We start from the raw sequence: 26,406 nt of genomic DNA on the forward strand, positions 1-26,406 counted from the left end.
ACAATTTTGAAAACGATTAAACCATGTGCAGCATACTCTCTTAAATTATGAACACGACAAAATGGCCATCAACAAGTTGTCACCGAGACAAAATGGCGGATGCGCGTGTATTTTTACGTCACCGTGAGACGATCGGTGATTTCCCATTCATAGTCGTGATGCCGGCGCCGCTCTATTCACCTCTTTGATAACAATTCAAAAATCCATACACCATCAAAATGCCACTAATTTGTCGGGGGCGAATGCGGCTCGGAGGGCGGGCGCCTTCGGGGGCGCCTGCGCCCCCCCGGCTCTCGCCACTCAAGTCCCGATTCCAATGGCAGCCGGACTAGTGTACATTAAACCACCCTGCCGGAAGAGGGTGCGATTCTGGACCCCCAAGAATCCGCTTGCATAGACATTTGCATTGTGTGATCTCACAAGTAGAAACCTAAGAGTTGAACCATGACAGTGACGGTTGATGAGGACTGAGGACACTTTGCTTTAGTAGTACTCATCTTATAGAACCCCGCGTGGTCGTTCAGACTCAAAGAGGACTGAAAAGTGGAACTAGATAGTCAAATGTGACCGGAAATTGGCAATAATGTTTAGAAGAAGCGTGTGAAGTTTGGGCTGAGAAAAGACTGCGGTAACATGTACTCTCCGGACAAGATGATGGGGGCCAAAGGCCCCACGGGCTTGCACGGCCCCATTACGTCGTCGGGGGCTTGTTTCGCCGGCAGGTACTCACCCACATACAGAAATCCGGAACCCATGCCCAGGCGGTGCATGCCCAATCCGTCGGTAAGCGACTAACCCAGATTTTCACCCTCACACATAATGAAAGATAAATCTAACCCCCATTAAAACTTACAGGGAATAATAGAAAATTTGCACAACTAACTTATTAACACCCCAATAAACTGAACTGTTCAAGACCCCTCGACATAAAGAATCATTCCGATGAGCCCATTATGCTCAGGGTTGTTTATTGGGATTAGGGCGTTAATTTGTTAGGCAGAGGGGAGACTCGAGTTATAAAGCTATCTTTAAGATTTATTCCACTTAAGGCTTTGAATAAGAACTTTCTTGAGATTTTCGATACAAATAAACAACCATTGAATTAAAACGAGCACCCACACATATGTCAGAGCTGAAATAACAAATAATTATGATGTTTGTATTTGAGGGGGTTGCCCTTATTGGCAAATATATCAATCCATGGGAAACTGGCCAAAAGTTGGGCCCCCATGCACGGGCCCTAATCGAAAATCAATGATGGGTCGTGTATTTGCTTAAAAGGTGTCATTACGTCTAAGTGCTGTTAATTTACGGTGAAAACTGGAAAGTACGGTGTCTTCGGCCTTCCAATGAAATTTCCAACTACGTTCCGACGGCCACGCCCTTTATCACAGCATTTTTAATATTAATAAGCGATCGAAAACTATAATTTTCCGGTTGTTTACAATTACATTAAGCAGTATTGGTCGCCATTAAACATTTACTGCCGAAATCGTGACAGGGAATCGGAAACACGGTATGAATTTTGTATGGACCGTATTACCAAATACAAGACATTATGCTGATAACGTCATTACGTGCGCCTGGTTACTTAATTGGTATGTCAGTTACAATCACAGCAATTATTCTGGAATTTGAGCTGTGTAAAAATGTTAAGAAATGGATTTGGCATTGAGCACCAAAAAATAATAACTGGATTGTACCAACAGGAAGTAGAGAACATTTAAGAGTACTTAAAACCAAACTTAAGTGAGTCAGCAAGAAGTACTTTAAACTGGAGATTTTTTACGATTAATGGAGGGAAAGTTGATCTAAATTGAAGGGAAAAAAAGGTTTTAATGTAGAATTTAGAAATAGACTTAGCAGATTCTCATCCATGCAAGCTGTAATTCCGCAGAGCTACAGCTCGTGTAAATGGGAATTGATTATCTAATTGGGAGACACCAAAGAGTGATTAATACTAAACATTAAAAAATAGAAAATACTTTAGAGTCTTACACTTAAATGCAAGAAATATGAATTGAAATTAGGGAGCAAAGGTTTAGTCACTTTGAGCTCAATATCTGAAGAAGCCACAATTCTTTAATTGAATTCTGTGACTGAACTCTGTTACAATGCTTAATCCTAAATTTAGTCTAAGTTACCAAGAGATCTTCAGAATTTTCAGAATAATTTAGCAAAAGAAGTAGTTCCAATTACTTGAAATTTGGAAATTAAAGAGAACTTTTCCAATTCTAATTCGGGATTTTCTATACTTCATAAGGAGTTCGGGGACTTGGTACTGTGACTGAGATAGTTAAACGTGTGCCACAGTGGTGCATCTTTAAATTAATAGAGGCAAAATCTTGCAAAATTGAGAGACGGCATTAATCACTGTGAGCTTAGAACCCAACAAAGATAAAAGCATGAGATTTAATACTGGGATTAGAGTATAGCCTAGAGTACTACTTTGAGATTTAAGTACCTGAGCCAGAGGGTAATTCTAAATCATTAGAGCGAAAAACTTGGGAGAATAAAATCATTTAGAATTCAGAACATACATATATCTTCTGGGTGACACGTCTACAATTTAGCGCTGTGAGCAGAGAATATTCTGGAGCATTGTGTTTTTTGAACTTTATATGCTTGATGCGGTGAGAAATTTTGAATTATTAAAACAAAAATTTGAAAAATAAAATAAATTCATCACGGTCATTTAGAGCTAAGAAACAAAAACAGCAAGAGCAAACCTTTGATTTAGTATTGAGGTTCTCATCCTAAAGCACTTCGTTTCTGAGATTTCAGTACACGGACAATCGATCATTCATTATAACCACTTAGAACTCAAAAACAATGGAAACTCTGCCTGGGACTACGGCTCTTTCGCACTTTGTAAAGCTTAGTACAATCTGTTACAGTGGGGAATCTGTAGATTAAAACAGAAAAAACCTTTGAAAAATTTTATTGCAATTCCAGATATTCGATATTGTGATTATATTATACATATTTAGGAGCTCCAAAATTGTAGATTTTAAGCACCTGATAATGTCGTAGTTTTTTAAATGAATGAACACCAAAATCGATGTAGCACAGAAGAATCAGAAATCAAATGAAGCAGCTACCGTGCCTCATTACTCACTTTATGCTTAAACCATCGAATAGTAGTGGCAATTTGCCCACAAATCCAGACCAAAATAAATTTTGAGGATGATGGGTTAACTGCTGTTTTTGGAAAGTAAAAGGGACTCAAAATGTCGTCACCGAAAGACAAAATCAAAACGGCTCTAAGCGAAAGTCGCTCCGAAAGTAATATAAATCGCTTTCTGCGAGGAAAATTGGACCGCTAACTGGATCTAGTAAGTAATGCATGAATCGGGAACGGCGCTCAGGTGGTACATCAATGATGCAAGCCCTTCGGATGCTGCCGCCTCCGCCACCGTTGACACACGTTAGTTATAATTTCACGTACGCCACTGCCTCCGAAAAGGGCTTGCCAACACACAGTTCCGATATCAAAACTGACCGCAAATGGCCACACAATTATTAATAGAGCCATACACCGGAACCGCCGTTATTTCGATAAACCACCGTTGGAGGTGGCGGAACCCGCATCAGCAGGGTTACCTCGTGCTTCTCGCGGAGGGCTGGAAATAATCATCCCTTAACAACACATTAATAATGGGTTGGCGACACTGAAGCACCGTGGGAACCGAGGCAAGTGTTACCAACTGATTATATGTCGTCAAAGCGTGCCGCATGGTCGGCTGTTATTAGAGTTGGTATCCGTGCACGAACATTTTGACAAGAAGTCGAAGTGGGATGGATATTTAAAGTCTTGAGCAACCCCCACTCCAAAAAAGTTCCTGGAATGTTCTCGAGGTAATGTGTTTCATAATTTAAAAGAGTATGATTAGCCGATATTCAAAGTCTTCAGCACTCATTGACACTACAGAAGGTAAAATAAAAATTGAAAAGGCAAAACTATCGACACTAGTTCTGTTGAAAAATCTCTTAAAAATGTATAAAAAGCTATAAAAATGTCCCACCGGTACTTTACCTTGAGGGGATTGTCTCGGAATTGAGCAAAATTTCTTGTCATTTTGAATTTGACAACACTGAGAACTACTGAGAAAGCAAAGAAAGAGAGCTAATGTTGTTAATAGGAACAAAAGGGAGACAAAAAGCGTCACACGAATCTTACATAAATATTATAAACAGATGAAGTTTTAAATGACAAATGGCAAGTCACAAAGAACTCATAACACGTGACAGGTAAGATATGTGATACATGACACATCACAAATGAGAGATGACAAACGACATAGGTCATACATGTGTCACCATATCAGGGTTAGTTGTATCGGGGAATTCATGTTGTTACTTATTGTTGTTAATTCAGGTTAATTCAGGTTAATTCAGGTTAGTTGGTCTATCCAAATTAATTCTCTATCTATCATCCATATCTTTTAATCTCATTCTAGATGTTTTGAAAATATCTACCAACTCAAATCAATTTATATGAAAAACTTAAAAATTCGCCGCTTTTGCTGGCGTGGACTTTTAATTAATCGTAAAGGGATCAGCGGGGTTCTTTGTATCTGCCACAAAATTGTTAATCAAATCTACTTGGCCTCATAGTTCAGATAAGTTTGGCTTAAACAAGAAACTTGACTTGATCCAAAAACTTCAAATAATCGGAATAAACCTTTTGCCGGAAGTCCTTCCCAATCCAACCAGATATGAAAGAAACATGGTTGAAAAGATAAAATAATCGAAAAATATTTTATTCCAGCGAGTTGAAGTAACTTTATTCGAATCTACAGAGTAAAATTCTGTTTCCTTAATGAATCTGAATTAACCAAATTATGCAAAGGATGATTGAATAACTGGTCTAATGTACATGAAAATGTTCACTGTAAATCTAAGAGAACCCTAACTAAGCACACATGATTAATTAAAAAAATAGTTATTTAAATTTTTGACAAATTGACTATTTCCGAACTATTTAGGCCACATAAGATGTACGTGACAAATCTTCAACAAGTCTAACCAGGAAAAGAGACGAAAACTTTCGATTTTCACATCAAACAAGTCTCGTTTTCGTTAAGGTGGACCATGATTTATTAACATTGTCAACAGCTAGTTTCGAATGGTTTATAATGACGGCCCGTTGGAGAAAGTTTTACAAGTAAATTTAAGTATAACTATTAAGGGTTCGTACATTTTTAACGCGACTTTCGACACACTTCTTTATCAAAGACCAAGATTTGTTACCCACAAAAGCAAACGTTTCTACGTTACAGATATGATTCATTATCATGCACATTCACCATTTTTGCAAGAATTGCTGGTAAAGATCTTGTGTTTTCTTCAAAGTAATCATAGAGCGCACACACCCTTTTGTCAAAAAACCTTTTTCATTTCCCTCAAGCCCGATTGATTGTAAGACACATCCACTACATTTCGATAAACAACTCTTCTAAAATTTTGTTGCAAATAAATTATATGGTGCATCCACCATTTTGCCCAGAACTTTGTTTTATTTGTTTCGTTATTTCGGTCGATTTGGTCTTGAGGAAATGTTGTCACGTCTATTAGTGGCCGAAAAAAACTGGGGTCCTCATTTATCGCCTATCGTTTACATTAAATATTTAAGAAACTATAATACTGCGGCCAGCGGGAGCTTTGTCCCTAATGAACGGCTATCGACACAAGTTTTGTTAAGCAATAACGTCGGAAAAAACAACTTTCCATGGACAAATGATAGCGTATTTATTCAATTTTTTCACGGTAATTTTAAATTTAAATACGTAAGAGAATTTCAAACTACCACCTTATACTTAGGGATGGACTTATAGGGGCGTTATTAAGAAGTTAGCCCGCAATTAAAGCTCTCATTTCTTTTCCTCTATCAAGTTAATTACTACATACTTCCGAGAAGTTTCGAAAAGGACTTGAGGAAGTTACGTGTCCATGGCACGCAGGTGAATTTCTCTTGATAAAACTGAGCTATGGCGCAATAAATTTAGTAATGACCAATGTCCGACATACGGTGGCCGTAAATTCATTTAACAACTTTAGTGGCTCTTGCTGGCCGCAATTTATCGGGCCCCCGGGATTTTACCGGGAAATTTAGTGTCAGTGGAAGGAAAATTCGCTCCAAGTAGTTACGTAGACTCCTTCGGTTACCACTTTACATTTATCCGTTTTTTTTCGATGTTCATTTTAATATATCAAACGATACAGAAAATCGCGTGCAAATACCAATCAAAGTTCTAGATTATGGCCATATGGCAAGTATTGAATTAGGGCCATTGCAAAGGGCTGAAGGCACGCGAGAAACTTGTCTCCATTTCAGGAAAAAAATACTTATCTTTGTTCACATTACTTAAAATTATATTTTAGAACGAAGCAAAAACTCCCAAACGCGAACAATTTGTCACTAAATGTAAGAAAGAGTGCAGGGTTAATGTGAGAATGCCCTAAAAACCCCACGCTTAATGTTCCATGACTATACTACGTCCATTCTCTTTTAGTGCATTGATTTAATTATTTTGTGTCTGTCTAGCTCAGGTTTTGGCTATGTCATATTATTATGTACCATATGATTCTCACTAATTGGGATATTGCTTGTCCTTGACAAAATTTCAATAAACCATTTTAATTTGGACTAATTTTAATTTCGTGCTGTTGCCCTCGGGTTGGAGCCATTTTATTAGGACCTCTGACAGTAGTACATTGACTATCCAAAATTTAATTGTTTTTAAAAGAAAAGGTTTCTCCCTATTGAGGTCTCTTTTAGGATGTGCAACATAATTTCACTGAATGATCACAATTTGAGCTCTTTTCGATTAACTGTTGTGTGTGGTTTGTGATGTCTTTTGAGTACTGGTAATTGCTCTCTCCATTTTTATTTCTCTGATAAAGTGTATTTGAAATGCCCCAATTTGATTTTTTTAAAACACTTAGTTAGACTGCCCTTATTGGGGTCTTCTATGCAATTTGTCAATGTCTGACAAGACTGCATTGAATGACAACATAATTCGACTCTTTCTGCGAATATAATTAAAATATGTCATGTAGAAGCCGATCGAAATATCAGTCACATTAATAATTATTATAATCATGAAGCTCGATCGACACGTGCACTTGTACACACACATACACATACATACAGACACACACATGCGGAAAGCTCGAAACAAGTGTTTCCCCTTTGGAAAAGGGTCGAAAAACCCCCAAAAACAAGGCGCACGTGCCGAAACCACTCAACTAATAAGTTACGAATTATTGAATCAATTTGGTGGCTTTCGAGGGCTGATTTTAGGGTCTTGAGCATCGTCGAAACTTGTTGAAGGAGTAGTTCAAAATCAAGTGGAAAAAATATTGGATTGGTGTAAATCCACATTATCTACGTACGTTGAGAATTAAACCTAATTAATTTGCTAAATCTTGTAAACATTTTAAAAACAGTTTTCGAAATTTTTTCTCTATAGCATTCATATTTTCATAGAAATTCATTCGATATGGATAATATAAAACATCACCCAACATATTTTACATAGATATTTCGCGAAAACCAAATAAAGACAGAAACATAATGTTGTATCTTCTACAATTAGGACCAGCATATACACCTGAATATATCTCTTATAGTATCCAGTGTGCCAGACGAAGCTAGACAAAGATTGATACATCATGGAAACAAGTGTTGGTGGCGTTTGTTCATGGAATGTTACGTGTGCACTTTTCAGGGTTTCTTTAATAAATTGCAATATTCAATGGACATGTCAGAACGAGGTGTCAAATTCAGTGACTATATGCATGGAGATCGCCCGAATTCTTAATCAATGCTGCAAAAAAGTTTTTACGCCTGAATTTTCAGATGTTGAAGTCTGACGATTCCCTTGTTTGTTCCTCCCTTGGAAAACCCCTTCGAGCCCCAATTGAGCCCATGAATTCGTAATGAATTGTCACGCTGTTTTTAACTTCATCCCGCTACCTTTTGTAGTTAAAGGACGGCTGCAAGAAAGGGTGAATATTTCCATGGGAAATTCAGAGTTTTCCAATTTTTCGTGATTGTAAATTGGAAATTATTGTTCTCTCGTCAGGTGCAAGAAACAGCTGGCGAAACGTCACGACAGCAACAAAAACCGTTGGTCGTGGAAATCACGGAAACAGAGGAAACCGGGCTATTAAAATCGGCTGTCCCCGCCTCCGCCGTCCCTGGCCAATCGCAGACCGAGTCGTATCGATCGGACACGTCATTTCCTTCGGCCCGAGCCGACGCCATTTTACCCCCACCAGGCAAAGTTTCCACGAGAGTTTCCCGAGTTTTCCCGGCTGCATGTGGCCCCAATTGCCGGATACAACTGGCCAAAACCAATATAAAAACACGCGTAAATACAAAATCTTATTTTTTATAAACTAATAATCACAGTGGCGCCCCATAAAGAAAACCTTCAACTTCAACAAGAAAGTTTCAGAATTCAATCCACTACTCAACAATTCTTAACAAGCTCTCGCATACTTGTCCGCCACGTGCCTAGAATTCCTCAATTTCATTTCAATGACCAAAGAAAAAAAAAATCAAAACATGTCCATCAACAAGCAGGGATTGAAAAAAGGCACGCGCCCCCTAATGCGTTTAAAATATCCGGATCGGCCTAATGAATAAAATATGGGGGATGAAAAATGCACCCACCGAAGTGGAACTAGACGGGACATATGGAGGCATCACCTCGGGCTTACCAGATTTGTTTGCGTGCCCTCTTTATATCCCCCTTGTTACGCACCTGTGCGCGTACCACTTGACTGCTTTGATTTCGGTGGTGCGTATCCGGGGTAATCCCGCACTAAAACCACTGAATGTTTCATAGATGGTTGCGGAATATTTTCCAAAATTCGGCCCATCATACATGTGGGGAATTTGCATGTTTAATTGGCTGACGCAATTAGCTTTTAAGGGATTTGGCTCTTTTTTGCGCAGCACGCGGCTGCTTAATGGCTCTGTATTATTGAGGATTTGCCAATTGGCGAACTGGAAATATGGGTAGGTTAAGCCATGTTATGAAACCCACTGAAAAAAATTAACTTCCAGCCACTGACTCCATTAAAAAAATAGATCCAGTGACATTTGAGGCAGGTCTCTGGATTTTGTCTTCAACCAGAGTCTTTTCTCAACGCTAGTTCTATAGCACTAAATTTTACGACAAAGCGGAAGCGCCAAAAATTCTAGTAAGGCAGTCTCAAGTCACCTTTAAGATCAATCAACTGCCCCTTAAATTTTTCATATTTTCAAGAACCCTTGAAATTTTATTTTTAAGAAAATGTCTGCCTTAGGTGTTTTACTAAATAAAATAATCACCCTTTACCCGTTTTGTTCTTATTGGGATAATTTTTAGTAAGTTTTCAGGTTTGTGGTGGATTATTTTTTCACTGATTTTAGACAATCATGGAAATCTATTTTATTTTTTGCATTGAACTTGACGTCCGACAACAAATTCAACTTTTTCGCAGGGGCGCTTTTATCTGCAGTCGCTTACCACTTAAAATTTCACCTGTACTTCTATTTGTTTTCCACCTGTACAAGGTCGCTCATAATAATCACCCCTGCCATTTCTCAGCTTTGCCTAATCCTAATCGAAATTCTCCCTTCAAAATGTCAAATTCCTGGTTAGACGCACCCCTTTGCACGTTAAGTGTCCCTCCGACACCCGCCAACATCTAGACACTAAACAAATTATATTCATATCACTTAGTGCCACGTGCCCGCGCAATTACCGGCATCGCCGCTAATTCCCTTGCACGTGCAGAAAGCCCTTATACGGTAACGTGGCACCCTGTAGAGTTGCAGTGAATTACATGTCTTTTTCTCTTGTTTCAGAGCCGAATTCTAGAAGATGCGTCGATAATGTGCAACTCGTGGTCTCCGAGACACAATGTGAGTGAATTTTGATTATAGTTAAATGGCGCAGTCGAGAAGATGAGTGCAGTTAAATTAAGTTTGAAGCCGTGACTGACATTAAAGTCATTAAAGCCGCGAATTAATTTTTCAAGCGCGCAATTAAGAATTAAAAGCTGGCGTCAATTTTTGAGACACCGCAATTAAACAAGCCGGTGACAAATGAAGCACAAGATTAAGTCGCTCGAGACGTAAATAATTAACGACCTTCGGTAATTTGTTTACACCTCCGTTGGGGGGTAAGTAACGGGCGCACCCCCGGAAACAATCGGTCTTACTGCATCCAGTCTACCTTGAAACAGATGAAGAGTTATGGCAGCCGTGACAAGTGATAATCGCCGTAATTCCATTGCCTGCTCGTTAGTTCCGCCGATGCAGGGGTAGCGCCGGGGTAGATTTATCACGAGTGCCCGGTTTTATTTAAAGGTTAGGTTTACAACCCTAATTTGTCTTTTCCCTTTCGCTTACTCTACTGTGAAATTAGCCGAGACCCTGCAAAACGCGGATTAATAAAGCTGAGTCCAGAAATTAGCGGGAATTAATTTTTCATTTCGACCTTTCAAGGGTGGTTTTTGGCGTAAATACGGACACGTTTTTAGCTATCAAGAATTAATTTAAAATTTCTCCAAATCGGTGATCTATAAGAACTAAATGTGCCAAATCCAAAGACACGTCATATGCCGGCAAAATCAACGAGTATTCAGGGTGTCCCAAAAACAATGGCACAAAGGAATATTGACTGCCAGAGGGTAAAAAAATAGAACAATTTGTGACACTTTTTGTGGGACATCGTATATAAGATGTAACGACGATCATTTTTGACGTCACTTCCTCCGATTTCTCCGCTATGGATTAGTATGGCATTTTTCGCGTTTTCATTTCAGTACTCCAAACACACGTGACTGGCCTGATTGGGGTTTAATTGGGACAAGTTTATGCCGATTAAGTTATATATTCCTTATTGGATCATCCAAATTATAGCCTATAGCTGTTCTAAATATATAACAACCTGGGCGCCGCCACTGGTCCGCTGACGGCGGGGAAAACACAGTGGGGCAGATGAATTATAAATGAGCAGTAAGAACTAACTCCGACCACCCCCGGGCCCTTGTTTTTGTACTTTTAGACGCACCCCATCCCCGCCGCGTTCGTCAAACAACATTTCGAAATTTTAAGCTTTATGTTTAAAACGTCTTAATTCCTCTTATACGCTTTAAAGTGCTTTATCTCCGAGAGTTTTAAATGATTTTTGATGACGATTTGCACTTTAATGCGCTTCTCTCAGAACTCCCTCGTCCATGGGGGTAATGAGAGAGACAGAGAAAGAGAAACGAGAACACTTATATCATTTTAAAACTAAAACAGTCTTAGCGTAAAATTGCACCATTGATTTCCTCGTCTAAAAATACACAAGAGACCAAACGGGGATCTAAAAGTAGTCATAAAATTGCGAAACTTTTAAACTTGCGATAGGTGCCCGGCGAGGCGTCAGATGTCACTCAAAACGCCACGGAATTCGCTAAAATTGCCTTTTTCAGACTTTCAGCTCTGAATCGCGCATAAAATGTGCTACAGATAATACATAAACTTTCGAGAATACTTAACAGAAGCACTGATGGTGACCTGCAAGGGATTAAAACGTGGTTCAGGACCGTTTTGATATTGTTAAATATTCCAAACAATTGAAAGTAAACGAAGTCAGAAGTATTACAAGAGTTGGATTTATGGCCTTAAAACCAGACCTGAATGTGCAATTAAACACTTGTTGTTGTGAAATACAATCTTCAAGGGCCGAATTCGTCGTGTGAAAAGGCTTGCACTTCTGTCTAGGAATTAAAAAATTTGATTTGTCGTCGGTTTTTTGGAACTAGACATCAGATCGTTAAGGTCATAAAAAATTCAAGAATTTAAAGTATTTTCAGGTTACAAACTTTTATCAAGAAATTTATATTTTTTAGGTCATCGCAGAGTGCCAGTTTCGTAAGAAATTCGGGTTTTTAAATTCACAAATCCAGGTCTTTAAAGTTTCTTCAGATCGCAAATTTTTAAATTTAAATTCAAATTTTTAAGTCACTTCGGAGTGGTGATTTTTTAATGAAATTCATGGCTTTACATTCACATAATTAGGCCTATAAAGTTACTTTTTAATCATAAATTATTTCAGGTCGTCTCAAGGTTCTGTAGGCAGAAAATTAGATACCTGAATTCTTCCAAGTCGTTTCAGAGATGTACAAAGTAAAAAGTGGATGCCTGTATTTAACATGTAAACTTGCAATTACTGTGAGGTATACTCTATTAGTTGCAATGGGGAAATGAAATTAATGCTTGATATAAAGTGAAAAAATCTCAACTAAAAACGTAAATAATACGCTTGCGGTAAAAATGTAGGAAAATCATTTGAGTCGATAAAGCCTCGCTAACAAAATTAAGCTGTTACACTTTCCTTAGTAAACAAATAGATGCATTTAAATTAAGAATATATTATATATATATAGGCCGAATCGAAAGTAATAAAACATTTATTAGAAATAAAAGATTCATTGAAGTACTGTCTATTTATTTAAGTATTTTCTTTTTTTAAATGCACTATGGCAGTATTTACACAACATAGGAATTTGACATTCTCAAGTCAATAAAAGAATTATTTGATGTAAGTTGAAGGTTTATATCGATACCATATTTACTTAACAGAAATGTAGACAAAACTACGACAAAATTGGCTTTCTCAATCCAATAACACATATGTACCTAAGAATATTCAATATGACAGATTAACGTTTAACTTAAGAATTTACCTTTTTACCGTGTAAGCGTAAACTCAGATTTACGAAAATATAAATTCAAGTGTTCGAGGTGACGTCAGATCTTTGAATTTGTTAAAGAAGTTAACATCGTAAGGCAAGAATTCCGGCCCCTTAAGAAATCATTTTTGGTTAAAAATAAATGCCAGAAAATTCATCCGATGTCTTTATAGTGTTGTACTACTGTAGTATTCGTTGTTTTACGCCAAAGTTCTAGTTATAGATCGATAATATTGGATATAAATCGTGCAAGAATTCAAGCATAAGACCCTGAAGTACTATATAAAAATATGGGTCATTGAAGACTTTAATTTGCTAAAACAATAAAATTCCTCATTCTCACGAAGCCAAATTCTTATGTTGAGTAAAATAGTCGTATAGTACCTCTTTGAACACTACTCAAGTTGGTATTTAAATTTAAAAAAATGTTCTATTATTTCCTACTCGTCCTGCATCCTCAATTTAAATACGTTTACTGGATGTTAACAAAAGTAGGCTTGCGGATTTAGATGTTCAAAGCAAGAATGATCTTTTTTCTGTATAGAGTGACATTCATCACCTCAAATTGAAACAACTGGAGGTGTCTTATAATAATCAAATTAGAATTACTTAATTGAAATTTAGAACCTGATAGTCTTCCACTGAGATTAATATCTAATAATTAACAATATCTCAGAAATAGCTGGATGTAGTGAGAGGAGATTTTATAATTTGGAAGTCGCCATGGAACATTTCGATTCGGAATTCTTTCGGAGTTTCCATGAAGGAAAAAATCTATAGCTATTTGTTCCCTGAGATGGTTAAAACCTTAGAATAAAAGAAAAACCCCCGTGTCCGAAGATATCTTGAACAATTTGTCCTCGGGAAGGTTGAATTTAATCAATTTATGACTTAACGTTTACTACAATTGTCGAAACTTACTACGATTTATCGAAGATATTTGAGTGTACTTAGTGGTGTTTTTGCGTCCATTTGGCCACGCCGGGACGACTGACAAACGTGCCAAACGCAGATCTCATCACACTTTCGAATCAAGTAAATTTAAACGAGGACCGTCGGAATTAAAACGTAAACGGCTGAAGTCGGCGCAAAAAATCATAAATAATTTAGGACCTTTTACCGTGTGGAGCATTACGGGACTTCATAAATTTTGCAACATGTTTATTAGACGGTCTTTCTTCAATATTTAAGCCGGTTTTTATCGAAGGTCTCTGCCTTACTTCCGAGGAATTTCCCGTTCTAATTTGTGTCAACGTCCAAAAAATAATCTTGATTTTGACCACTTTTGCAGCTCCTCCGAAATAGACAAAGAGGTTTATAGTGACACTTAATAGGGCAACTTCATTTTAAAGTCTTTGAGGTCTGTTCGAAACGAAATTTCCGTAATAAGCGCGGTAATGTTCGTAATAGGGTAAGGAACACGCGAGGGTTGTATCGATGATAATTTCCTTTCATTTGTAGATACACATGTAATAATAAGTATGATTGGACAATAATGACAATTTCTCGTTTTTTCCCCAGTGTAAAGGGACACTTGATGCATTGAATGTTATGAATATTAAGAAGTTGAATGCAAACCCTTATAAGTCTCAAGAGAGAGGGTTTTGCGAGGCTCAGAAAAATTAGAACGTTAGATATAAATTTTCTTACCAATTTCTTAACCATGAAAGATCGCTCTTGGGGAAGAATTTCTTGTTTCTCTCGACTGGGACATTCAAGTTTGGGATTTTCATCACAAGCTGGAAAAAAAATTGAAAAACAACAAATTACAAAATACGAAAACATTCCAATTGAACGACGTAAAAAATCAATGAGGGACTACATTAAAACACAAGAAGAACATTTTGGATCAGATAGCCATAGATACAAGGATAATTCTAGAAGGTATTGTTGTGAAAATCCACAAAACTGTATTGAGAGACCGTCAGTTAAAACTGCACGGGCTAGCAGACATAATGGACATTTCAAAAAGTACTGGACATCGCATTTTGATCGAACAATTTAATATGCGAGAGGTGTGCCCAAGATGAACAAAAACGTCATCTTGAAAATGTTTGAAGGGAGTGATTGGCAAAGTTTCCTAGCAATAAAACCAATTTTTGCGTGGATTTATAACCATGGATGAAACATGGGTCCATCATTTCACACCTGAGATGTAAAAACAGTCAAAACAATGAAGTCAAAGAAGAAAATTGGCTTCAAAAATAGCAAAAACCGTTCCATCTGCAGGAACGGGGATGGCGTCAGTTTTTTGGAATGTCTATGGGACAATTTTTATTCACTATTTTCCGAAAGGAAAAATAATAAATGAAGAAAATTAGCCAAATTTATTGCAATATCTGAGAGACTAAATTAGGAAAGAGTGACTGCATTTGGCGAAAAAAAGTCTTGTTCCATCAAGACAACGTACCAATCCACACTTCCGTCTTCGCGATGGCCAAAATGAATCAATTGAAATTCAGACTTTCCCCTCACACATTCGCCAGATTTAGCCCCTCAGATTATTTTTTACTTCGAAACTTGAAAAAATTGCTTGGTGGAAAGACGTTTGCCAATATTGAAAAGGTTGACTCCGAAGTTAATGCCTATTTAGAAACATTCGAAGCTTCTTACTATAAATAGGGCATAAGAATAATGAAATATTTTCCAAGATTTGTTTTCTTTGAGGGTTACATCGAGTACTTTTAAAACCATCCTCGTATTATGGTCTGTAAAATGATAAAATTACCTAAACTTTGAATTTCCAGGGCATAGCAGAAATTTAAGTTCTGAAAGTCACAAATTCAGGTTTGGAAGAGTTTAGCTAAAAACTGAGGTCTTTAATATTTTCTCAAGGTGTTAAATTTGCATTTGTAAATTTGAATACTTATAGCTTTAGTTGCAGTATATTTCAGCAGGAATTCAGGTCAATAAGGCCACAAATTCAGGCCTTCATACGGTGAGGTTAGGTCAAAGATTTGTAACTGGAAGTTCAGACCTTTCAAGGTGCTAAATCGGTAAGTGAACACCCAGATATTTACGATTACTTCTAGTTCCTGAATTCCTCTGTAAAAATTATTATTTTTTTAAATTCAGGTTTGTTAATTTAGTTAAGCGAATGGATATGTCGACTCTAGAAACAGTATTCTGATATGTCCGACCTTTAGAACTTCAATAAATTTAGCTTTCATTGGCTCAATAAAAACTGGTTGGATTTAGGTCACGAGTCCACGTCCAACCTTCTCCCACCTAAGCGAGGATCTTTTCCAATAGGAAGCAAAGTACGGAGTGTCAAGTTCAGACATGGGTACCATCCTCAATGGGATGGGTAAGGGTAATTAGATAGGAAAGTGGCACAGTAAAAAGGAAAGTTATTAGTTTCGTATAATAGAGCAGAGAGTACCACCTGAAAGAGAGGACAGGGTGGACATACCGAATTTCGAGAATTAGATAAAACCGGAAATGTTTCTAAATTCTTCTTTTTAACACAATCGATATTTTGGGAGTATTCGTTCGAGAACGTACCAAATGATCAAGATCAATATATATACAGTGTGTACGTAAAGTATGGAATAAATTCATTTAAAAATTAGGTATTCAGTTTTTGTAAAAACGCTGAAGCACGTCACTTCTTATTTTTTGTTGTGATTTTTTTCTATGGTAAATGCACGGATACAAGGTGACCCAAAAATAAGTTATAACCACTCAGGACATTTTTTTCACATAGAAATACTTATTTTTTATTTCATTTTTGAATTCAGCGTCAAATTCTAAATATATTTTACGTAGCATGCCTTATACATAAACTCAACAGTTATCGAGAAACTTACGTCTGAACATATCAGTAACCAAGATGATGATTACGGCAACTACCAATAGATTTTCATCGACCTAATATTTAGTAAGTAGAAACAATAAGTGTTTACTAAATTAAATGTTCAAATTGAAATTGTTTTTGTGTCTAGTAGTATACCAAACGATGGGTAAATCCATACTGAACCATATGTATTGTTTCTGGGCTAATATCAACGCATTCTCTTCGCTTCAGGTCTAATTTTGTACACAACATATTTTAGATGGCCCCACAAAAAATAGTCTAAAGGATCAACATCTGGAGACCTTGGTGGCCGTCCAATAGATCCACGCCATCCAACTCATCTGTTGGGAAATGCTATATCATCGAAATATTGTCTAACCTGAGCTGCATAATGCGGTGGTACACCGTCTAGCTGGAACCATAAATTTTCGTCACACGTCATTGGGTTCTTAGAATTGGGAAATGAAGTTCTTAAACTAGGGATTAGATGTTGTTGTAAAAATTCAAGGTATCTTAGGCCTTTCAAAGCCTGTTTTCCTGCTGTATTGGCACTTTATCACCACATCCAATTATCATAAGAATTTCATTTCTTTGCGTTATGGATAAACGCATTGCAACATAACTTTTAATTGAAATTAAACCTTAGGGAAGTCAAATCAAAACTGGCAAACGTGCAAAATTAAATATTATTGGAATGTTGGGCATAAATTGATTAAAAATGCCTCTTCTATGGAAATAGAAAAGTAAACGTACCTACCGAATAAATCATCGTCTTGGTTGTTGGTATGTTGACAAATAAATTTCTCGATAACTGTTGAATTTAGGTATGGGACATGCCACATGAAGTATACTGAGAAATCACTGAAAAATCCAAAAATTAAATGAAAAATAAGTATTACTGTTAAAAAAAAGTGGGTGGTCATAATTTGTTTTTGGGTCACCGTTTATAAGTGCATTTACCATTAAAAAAAAAAACGCAATAAAAAATAAGAATCGACGCATCCCAGCGTTTTTCCAAAAAACAGACACCTGATTTTTAATTGAACTTGTGCCATACTTTATGTACACATTGTATTATTAAAACGTGTAAGGGTATGTCAGTGTTTGAGAGGCTTATTGGCACCGCGACATTGTGTGTGTGATAGGTGTTTATTAGCCACGAGGTGCGATAGGCGTTCTTTACACTTATGGCAATAAAACGCAAGCACCGTGGACAAGGCAATTTCGAAATCTAGGTAATAATTCCGTGTCCATGTAAAACCGGAGCGACTTGATTTTATATTGCCCCCGGATCGGTCGATATCGAAATGTAAACATACGCCGTTGTCAGATGAAATGCTCGATAATACACCCGTTTTAATAGCTCTTTTTACCCATAGAGGATTTTTTTTAATAACCCTGCACATGCGTTCATGCCTCACATTTTTTGCAGGGAGACATCTTCTCGGGCCTCAACGACGGCCTCATCAGCCGGGCCGAGGCCCTGGCGGCCGTCGACATCAAGCATCAGGGCTCCGGGGGCCCCGGCGGCCTGCCCCAGCTCAAGCACGACATGATGTACCACCACAGTATGACGGCACCACCTCCGGTTAGTAGACCGTATCATGTAAGTCAGCCCTAGCACCGCGTAATGATTCACATTCTCCCTCAAGGGCCGTTTTTCATCATTAAGGCCCGGCAATGGTGTAAAGTGGTCATTTGACGTTCTGTAACACGCGCGCGCTCCCCCCTGGGCCCCACAACGCCCCCGGGGGAAATGTCCGCGGACCCCTTGGTGTTTGTCTAAGGCCGTTTGTCAAATGTTATGTACTGTTGCCGCACACGTATATCGTGCATTATGTGCTGCCTTTTTGAGTGTTTGCCCTTCTCTGCAGACATTGTTTCTATTCGAGGTTAAGTTTGGATTGTTCCAGGGAGATAAATTCGGATAAACAAATAAACAAATGATCATGGCATTGCGTGTGTCCTAGTAGTCCCGGGGCACAGCTTTTGTTTCTTTTTTTGGGCCAGTGCCGCATTATAACAATAAGTTTTTATAACCAGAGGCGGTTTACCAACATTAGCAGGTATTAAAATTTCTCCCATAATCTGGCCAAAGCGTTTAAACATTCACGCGTAAATTTCATTGACATTAAATATGCAATCGGTTTGTTAAAATTTCATGTTCTCATTATTTATTATAATGCAACAAATCAGGCGATGACCATTTGAGTTTCTGTCATTTGTTTTTTTGTATTGTTACAGTAAAATGTACGACCCACCAGGGGATGGTTTTTAATGCCCATTTTCCTGTATTACGGCCAAATGTTCTATATGCGAACGCCCCTTCGTTTACGGTCATAATGTATTCCCGGATATTTTATCAGGGTGACAAACCTAACAGCCGGATCATAAAATCCGGGGATTGGAGTTTAAGAGCTTCCCAGATTTCGGGAAGTTTCACTACATATGGTGAGGCGATTTAGCGCACAGAAGTCCAGAATTGCAACTGAGAATAATTGAGTCGAAACTTGTGCCGTCAAGCAATACAGGGTGATCCAGATCTTGGAAATAATAAATAATTACAGCATTTATCATCATTACTTATTTAAAGTTTTCATTTTTCCTCAGATTACATAAGTTACATATTCACCTTTAAATAGACTTTTATAGCAAAGGTATCTCTATCATTTTCTGTTTTAAAGATCCACTTCGCGCACCATTTTAAAATCGAAATTTCCATATTTTTAAAATTCCAAACAGTGCTGCAAGGGCACAAAAGCGATTTTGCCAAGTTTCATATAAAAAAAATATATTGATTAAATGTAAAATCACTTTCTACAAATGCGGAACTGCATCTGTTTTATTATTATGCTCTAATGAAACTCAATTTCTAAGTCATTGAGTGGCTTTCAACGCAGCGCTCAAATGAGCGATGAGTGAATTCAGTGCATATAAATCTGGTATTACACTGACAATCTCTTTATAAATTAATTCGCGAATTAGTTCATGAGTCTGCTTATATTACATTGACTTTCAAAGGTTCGTGAACTGGAACGTAAGAGAATAGCCCCAAAAGTACCCAAACTAATACTTAAAAATAAAAAAATGGAAAATGTATTATTTATCAACATAATCTCCTTTAAGATTCACTTACTTTTCCCACTGATATTCTAGTTCTCTTATACCCTCTTTATAGCAAGAAGCTTCGAATGTTTTAAAATAGGCATCAACCTCGATCTCCACCTCTTCATTCTTGGCAAATCTCTTTCCAGAGCCATTTTTTCAAGTTTGGAAAAAAAATCTGAGGGACTAAATCTGGCGAATAGGATGGATAAGGGAAAAGTTCGACTCCAAGTTGATTCATTTTGGCCATCGCGATGACTGAAGTGTAGACTGGTGCTTTGCCTTCATGAAACAAGGCTTTTTTTCAGTACAGTTTTGTGCATTTTCACCATAATATCTGGAGAGCTCAGATTTGGAGTGTTAGTGGGTCGACCACTGCAGAACTCGTCTTTGCAGCTCGTTCAACCGCGTTTAAATTATGCAACTCAAAATTTTGCTGTTGTTGAATAATAACCAGATTCCCCAGATAATCTAACTCCACTTTGATGTTGGATGGGCTAAGATCTTTTAAATAAAAGTATTGAATCACGTATCGAAAACCAATTGTTTCCTTGTTCACAAAATTTACAAAATGAACAATTTTTAACAAAAAATCCTCATCTACATGCCATGGGCACTTCTAGGACTATTCTCGTATAATTTCTTATTTATGTCATTTTATCCAGTTACTATTTCTAAACAAATGTTCTTATATTACTCGCTGGAATTTTTTTTTATATCCAACATCTTTTTGCACATGCATCATAGGCAAGAGATATAAAAACTAAGTAAATAAATAAATATACAAACATTTTCGTCATAATCTCAATATTTAGCATGCTATGATATTTTGTGTGTTGTAAGCTCTGAATTCGCGTAAAATTGACGGAACGCGCTTTAATTCGTTAATAACTTTGCGAATATATTCGTGAATTAATTCACTGCAAAACTGTCAGTGTCAAAGGGGTTTTACATACGTGACTTAATTCATGAAGTAAATTCTTGAATAAATGCATGGATAAATTCTTGATGTAATACTGACTTCGGGCATCGAGCTCTGATTGCGTAACAGTAATGCTGCAACCACTTGGTGGTGGTCGCAGCAAAAGAGACTGGACATTGATGTGATTCCAGGGGGACACTCTTATTTTCAGCTCCTTGACCTTAATCGCGTAGCTGAATGGATTGAAAAGATCTATTGTGGGTTTGGTGATACCAAAGACGATAAGAAAGAAAAACGCTCTTCTTACAAAGTGTCAAAACAAGTTCCTCTTAATAAAACTCGTCCTGCACTTTATTAGCATTTACATTTCGGAAATTCGCAATAACGCGCCATTTCTATCATCATAAAGGCCAAGCTAGTGCATTTTGCAATATTTTCCATGCAAATGAGACATAAAATTTCGCGAGGGCACTGAATGCGGCCCTCGAATGAGGCCCATAAAATAAAATTCCCGTTTACTGCGCCATTTTTACGGCCCCGTGTCATGATTGCATCATAATTTTCGAAACGCACACATACGCGGGAAAACATGCAATGGAAACTATGAATGTGGAAAAAATACGTTCACTTTTTTTCGTTTGTTTTATCCATGTTTGTGTGAGAGAAAACTAATTATTATTGAAGTCAATTATACACGGAAAAAAACCAGAATTGACGTCAAATTGAACTAGGCAAAGCAATACTCCTATGTCAATTGACAACATCAAAAATTATACGTCATTCTAACGTCAAGGTGACATCAAAGATAGAATTTAGAGAAATATCACTCCAACGTCATTGCCGGGGGACAGTATTTTTGTTACTAAATTTAGTTAAATCCTGATTTATGTCTTTTTTTCAGATGGGCCACATGGACGGCCTAGAAATGCTGGACCCCATTTCGTCCTCCTCCATGACGACGCTAACGCCCATGTCCGAAACACCTTCTCATATGCACTCGGCCTACGGCACCAACCACTTCATGAACCATCACCATCACGGAGGTCCGCTGTCTGGACACGGAGCACCAGGTAGTGAAATCATACACCGTTTTTCTATTTTATACATTTACTATCAATTCACTACAGGCCACCACCCAGGGCATGGTGGACATCCAGGAGCACACCATACATCAGCGATGGCCGCAGCGGCAGCGGCCGCCGCCGTCGCTGGGCTTCATCCAGATGCAGACACCGATCCCAGGGAATTGGAAGCTTTTGCCGAGAGGTAATTTCTCGGGAAATTCGACAATATGCGCAAGATTTCCATATAAATAAGGGTTATTACACGGGGATGATTAATTTTTAAGCGGCCCGTTTATTATTCAGGTCAGTCAATTTATTTGCAATAAATGCGTTTAATAATTCGTAATGAAAAATCGATTTATTGCCTGCAAGTGTATTTCATGACGAATAATAAAGGCCGTAATTGCATGAGGTTTAATGGAGCGGTCGTACGGGGTTCCACCTGCCGGCTTTCGTTTATCGAAAATGGCATATTCGTATATAGAAAGACATAAAAAAATGTATTTTTAAAAACTTTCGAAAATTCTTATATGTTTCGTAAATATTTCAAAATTTCGCAAAGGAGGAATATTAATTAATTATTAGAAATTTTCTGAAGACTTCCTTCATGGCGAATATATTTTGATTCGACCATGCATGTCACCAATAGTTAGGGACAATTTCTTCCCGACGTTTTACTCATTACTGCAGCCGGCATCTTCAGACCTTCCAGAGATCTCTTTCCACTTCTTTATTTTTGTAACCTGAAATTGCCAATTGCAGTAGTCGAAACGTCTCCTGCTTCCAAGCGCCCACTCCCACGAAATATACCTTTCAGTTTTGTTTGCAGATTCAAACAGCGTCGCATCAAACTGGGAGTCACACAAGCGGACGTAGGCAAAGCTCTCGCCAATCTTAAACTCCCGGGGGTGGGTGCCCTCTCCCAATCGACAATCTGCAGATTCGAATCCCTCACCCTCTCCCACAACAATATGATAGCCCTGAAGCCAATCTTGCAGGCGTGGCTGGAGGAGGCCGAGGCACAGGCCAAAAATAAGCGAAGAGATCCGGATGCGCCCAGTGTTCTCCCCGCTGGCGAGAAAAAGAGGAAGAGAACTTCCATAGCTGCTCCGGAAAAGAGGAGCTTGGAGGCATATTTCGCGGTTCAACCGCGACCAAGTGGCGAGAAAATTGCGGCTATAGCCGAAAAGTTGGATTTGAAGAAGAACGTAGTGCGCGTGTGGTTCTGCAATCAGAGGCAGAAGCAGAAAAGGATGAAGTTCGCAGCGCAGCACTGACCAGAGGTCAGCTTCGGGTTTTAAGTGCGGTTGGGACGGTGGCAATGGGGCAGATTTCCAAAGAAACGGAACGTGCAATACTGTTTTGTGCTGTGATATATTGGCCAAAGCTGCTCTTGTAAAATTTTACTCATGCTGCTGATGGGATTCTTCTTTAGGCCCCTAGGGGCTTCGCCTCCTGACGTTGAGGCGAGGCAGTGTAGCTAATGTATAGGTTAATAAGTAGTACAATTTTTTTATACGACAAACTGAGGTTTCATGGAAACGAATTTGCGAATACGAATCGTCGTATGTGATGTACATATAGGTATTAGGGCTGCGCCCCTGATGCGCGCTCAGTAGAACCCTACATCAGTATTATGAAAATATTCAGTATTCATAGCTCACTTTACTTCTTTATCATGATACTGATTAGTGCAATATTCCGAAACTCTTACCTTGTGTAAAAAATGTAAATACTCCTATAAGGTAGTTTCTTTGTAATAACGACTATTAGAAGCAATACTCGAGGTAAATTTACCTACATAGATAGAGAGTAAAACTTTGCCCTAAAATTGAACGCTCACGATTCTTCTACAGGGTAACCGAAACATATCACTTATCTAGCCAATGAAAAGAATTTTGCCACGTCTTGGCAACGCCGCTTCATAGCGGCTACGTGGCAAAATTCCAATTAGGCCCACTTTTCTGTACATATACTTAGGTCTTTTTAACAGAAACGTATTGTACATAAATACTCATTAAAATGCCCTTCGTTAGGGATTAATTTGCTTATAGCAAACCTCTGTGTTCTAGTCATTTATTATTTAGTTTTAAATTATTTATTGATTTTGTTTAATTTGTTTAAGGCTATTGTAACATATGTTTCATTGACGACCGTATTAAATAAAGTCCAGTTTAATTCCAGTATGACTTTTTATTTAAATCCCTCAAAAAATGTGATAACTAAAAACATGTTACGCTACTGAACTTTTTTGATGTAAACATTTTTTTTTGTAGAGAAATAGTAGTTATATCTGGTGACCATTTCATAAATCAGTTGGAGACACACCGAAACTTTACGTGGAAATCAAGGAAATTGGTAAATCTGAAAAGTAGTAAGAGAGCAAAGAAATGTTAATTCGACGGGGGTGTAGCGGGAGTGTGCCCTAAATGCCACAATATAGATATGTGAGCTTGTATGACCAACATACATATATATAAAAAAAACATTACTGATATAAGCATGTTAAGGGCCTTCCAGGCCTTTTCAAGTAAGGTCAATATCAACGTTTATTCAACAGAAATTGAACCTTAGTCTTTGACTCTCAAAGGAACTAAGACAGAAGAGTGGAACGTCAATAAATTTATTTTTAAGTAAAATTTGACATAAAAAAACTGATTTTTTTTATTTGAGGCCCATCAGAGGCACACGTTAAAGATTTAAATATTTTTGGTGTGGTGAAAATTTGGTGCAGTTGTTCAAAAATTAAGGATCGTATTTAACATTTCTAGATGGAGAATGACCCTAATTTGATCGGTGGCTTATGACACTTCTACGAAAACTTACTGACATGCTCTATACTGCTGTCCTGCACATGGCGAATCGTAAAATAACCACCAATAATTTCACCAATTTAGTGGCGTAGTCACCTTTCAAAAATTCAGTAGCGTGCTTTGCAATAAAATCCGGAAAAGTTGGGAAAACGGCGTCTCGGCGACGTCAAAACAAACCATCTCATTGAAATCAAACGATCCGTAGGACCGACACAATGGTCCTTTCAAAGCCGACGACCTACGTAATCAGCATCAGCAGTCCATATTTGTATATAATTTGTCGGTATAAAGGCGCTCCCCACGGTATCACCCTCTCAATGCGACAGAAGGGAGGCGAGAAACAACTCTCGGCAAAGATACACACGTCGCGGAGTACAATAACAACTCTCCAGAAGTTTCAACTTTCCGTCTGTTTGTACAACCATATGTATATCGTACGCATGAATACTTTTAAAAGGGTCACTTATCTTTACATTCCGCGAGAGAGGGAGAGAAAGACAGAGTTACGCTCCATTCACTACCCTTCAAAATGATGATGCAGATTTTCACTTACAGTGGCGTGGAACCCCCTGGAAAGGGGAAAGGCTCATGTATAACCCCTCTAGTTTTTTAGAAGATCAACCAAAACAAAGCAGTTCCCATTGGAACAGAGACATATTAATCAAGTTAAACGAAATGCAGTCGCACCTCCTCTCCTCCTTCAAAAAGGAGGAAATACCTAATTTACAGTTGATAGTCTTATTAAACTAAGGAAGCTATTGCATTTTAAAATTTAAAACTTGGTCAATGTTCGGATTTCAACAAACACCAGCTAATGCGTTTCGGAACATCTTTTTAATAGCATTAAACGACTACGCCTCTGATCACATTCTGAGCGGGCGATTTATCTCGTTCTCGGTCGAAAATTGAACAATACGGAAGGATCAAAGTCGTGTTATGAAAGCAAATTTGCCGGGGGCCCTTTAATGGTATACGAGGGCGTCCCGCGGAGACTGGTCTAATGTGTATTTGTCCGGATTATAAACTTTTAAAAGAGCCGTTAAAGTCCACCTTTACGGGGGAATCGAAAGTCCTCTTTTGTTGTTTAATAAATATAGGATTGCTCACCGCATAATGTAGGTCATCCATGGCCAAACGGAGCGAAATTGATACAGCAAATCACTCCATTATAATGGTTGCAGGAACACCTCTATTCAGATTTCAACCGTATAGGAATAAATAACAAATCAGGTACACATTAGCTATTTATGCAACCAGTTAGATAATGCATCATTTTGTGTAACGAGTAGGGTTTCGCGGAGCGAGCGAAGCTAAGCAACATTAGGTACACTAAAAAGTTTCGTAAATTATTTTTACTTTTTTACACTGTTGTATATCCCTTTTGATTCACTTTACAAGGAATATTTCATCCACTCTACTCGAGAATGGACGGAGGAGGATAAAGTTAATTTTCCTGTTCGGTAACATTCAGAATCGTATACAGCACTTCTAAAAGGTATTGCAACCCGTTTATAACTTGCATAAACTCGATATTTACAAAAGTGCTTAAACACGTATAATTTTGTTTCAAAAATGACATTTAATACATTATTTTCGAAGTTCAAGTTTTTCACCCTTACCCACGTACCCCACAAACTTTTTATTTTGAAATTGAAAGATGCCCACTGTAGTACATCAAATGAAAGGTAATTCGATAAGGGATACAACGGTATACTCAGAACTAAATTTGTATCTACGGGTTTCTTAAAAAAATAGTACAAAATCCATATCATAAAAGGATTAAAGTTTCAATCTTTGTTATATAAATAGGAAATCCATTGTTATTTCACTTTGAAAGAGAGTGAAAAACTGGCAATAAGACATAGAAATTCCAAATCATCTTTAAGGTAAACAATTTTTTAAATACAATTTATTTTTGATTTTATAGAATTCATTAGTAGTTGAATTCAGTTAATAGGCGTC

The 26,406-nt window shown here is 37.8% G+C and overlaps 1 protein-coding gene across 2 annotated transcripts; it reads left to right on the plus strand.

The window, feature by feature from the left end:
• Positions 1–354: 354 nt before the first annotated feature.
• On the plus strand, positions 355–23,814 carry acj6 (abnormal chemosensory protein 6). 2 transcript variants are annotated; one of them, XM_066298876.1, is made up of 6 exons: positions 355–783; positions 9,866–9,922; positions 17,973–18,146; positions 21,469–21,637; positions 21,695–21,833; positions 22,461–23,814. In XM_066298876.1, the coding sequence occupies exons 1-6, from the start codon at positions 634–636 to the stop codon at positions 22,906–22,908; spliced, it is 1,137 nt and encodes a 378-aa protein (XP_066154973.1). In that variant the 5' UTR covers positions 355–633; the 3' UTR covers positions 22,909–23,814. The 2 variants fall into 2 exon arrangements, with proteins under 2 accessions (XP_066154973.1, XP_066154972.1); XM_066298875.1 differs by having other exon boundaries at positions 17,973–18,128; positions 21,469–21,833.
• Positions 23,815–26,406: the final 2,592 nt, after the last annotated feature.

This window comes from Euwallacea fornicatus, chromosome 32, assembly GCF_040115645.1.
Source record: "Euwallacea fornicatus isolate EFF26 chromosome 32, ASM4011564v1, whole genome shotgun sequence".
Classification (NCBI taxonomy): Eukaryota; Metazoa; Arthropoda; class Insecta; order Coleoptera; family Curculionidae; genus Euwallacea; species Euwallacea fornicatus.

Excerpts from the sequence above, each read along its gene's own strand:
- acj6 (XM_066298875.1), top strand. The coding sequence starts at position 634 with ATGTACTCTCCGGACAAGATGATGGGGGCCAAAGGCCCCACGGGCTTG. Across the intron at positions 784-9,865 it reads GGTGCATGCCCAATCCGTCG|AGCCGAATTCTAGAAGATGC; the intron begins GTAAGCGACTAA and ends CTCTTGTTTCAG. Across the intron at positions 9,923-17,972 it reads CGTGGTCTCCGAGACACAAT|GGAGACATCTTCTCGGGCCT; the intron begins GTGAGTGAATTT and ends CATTTTTTGCAG.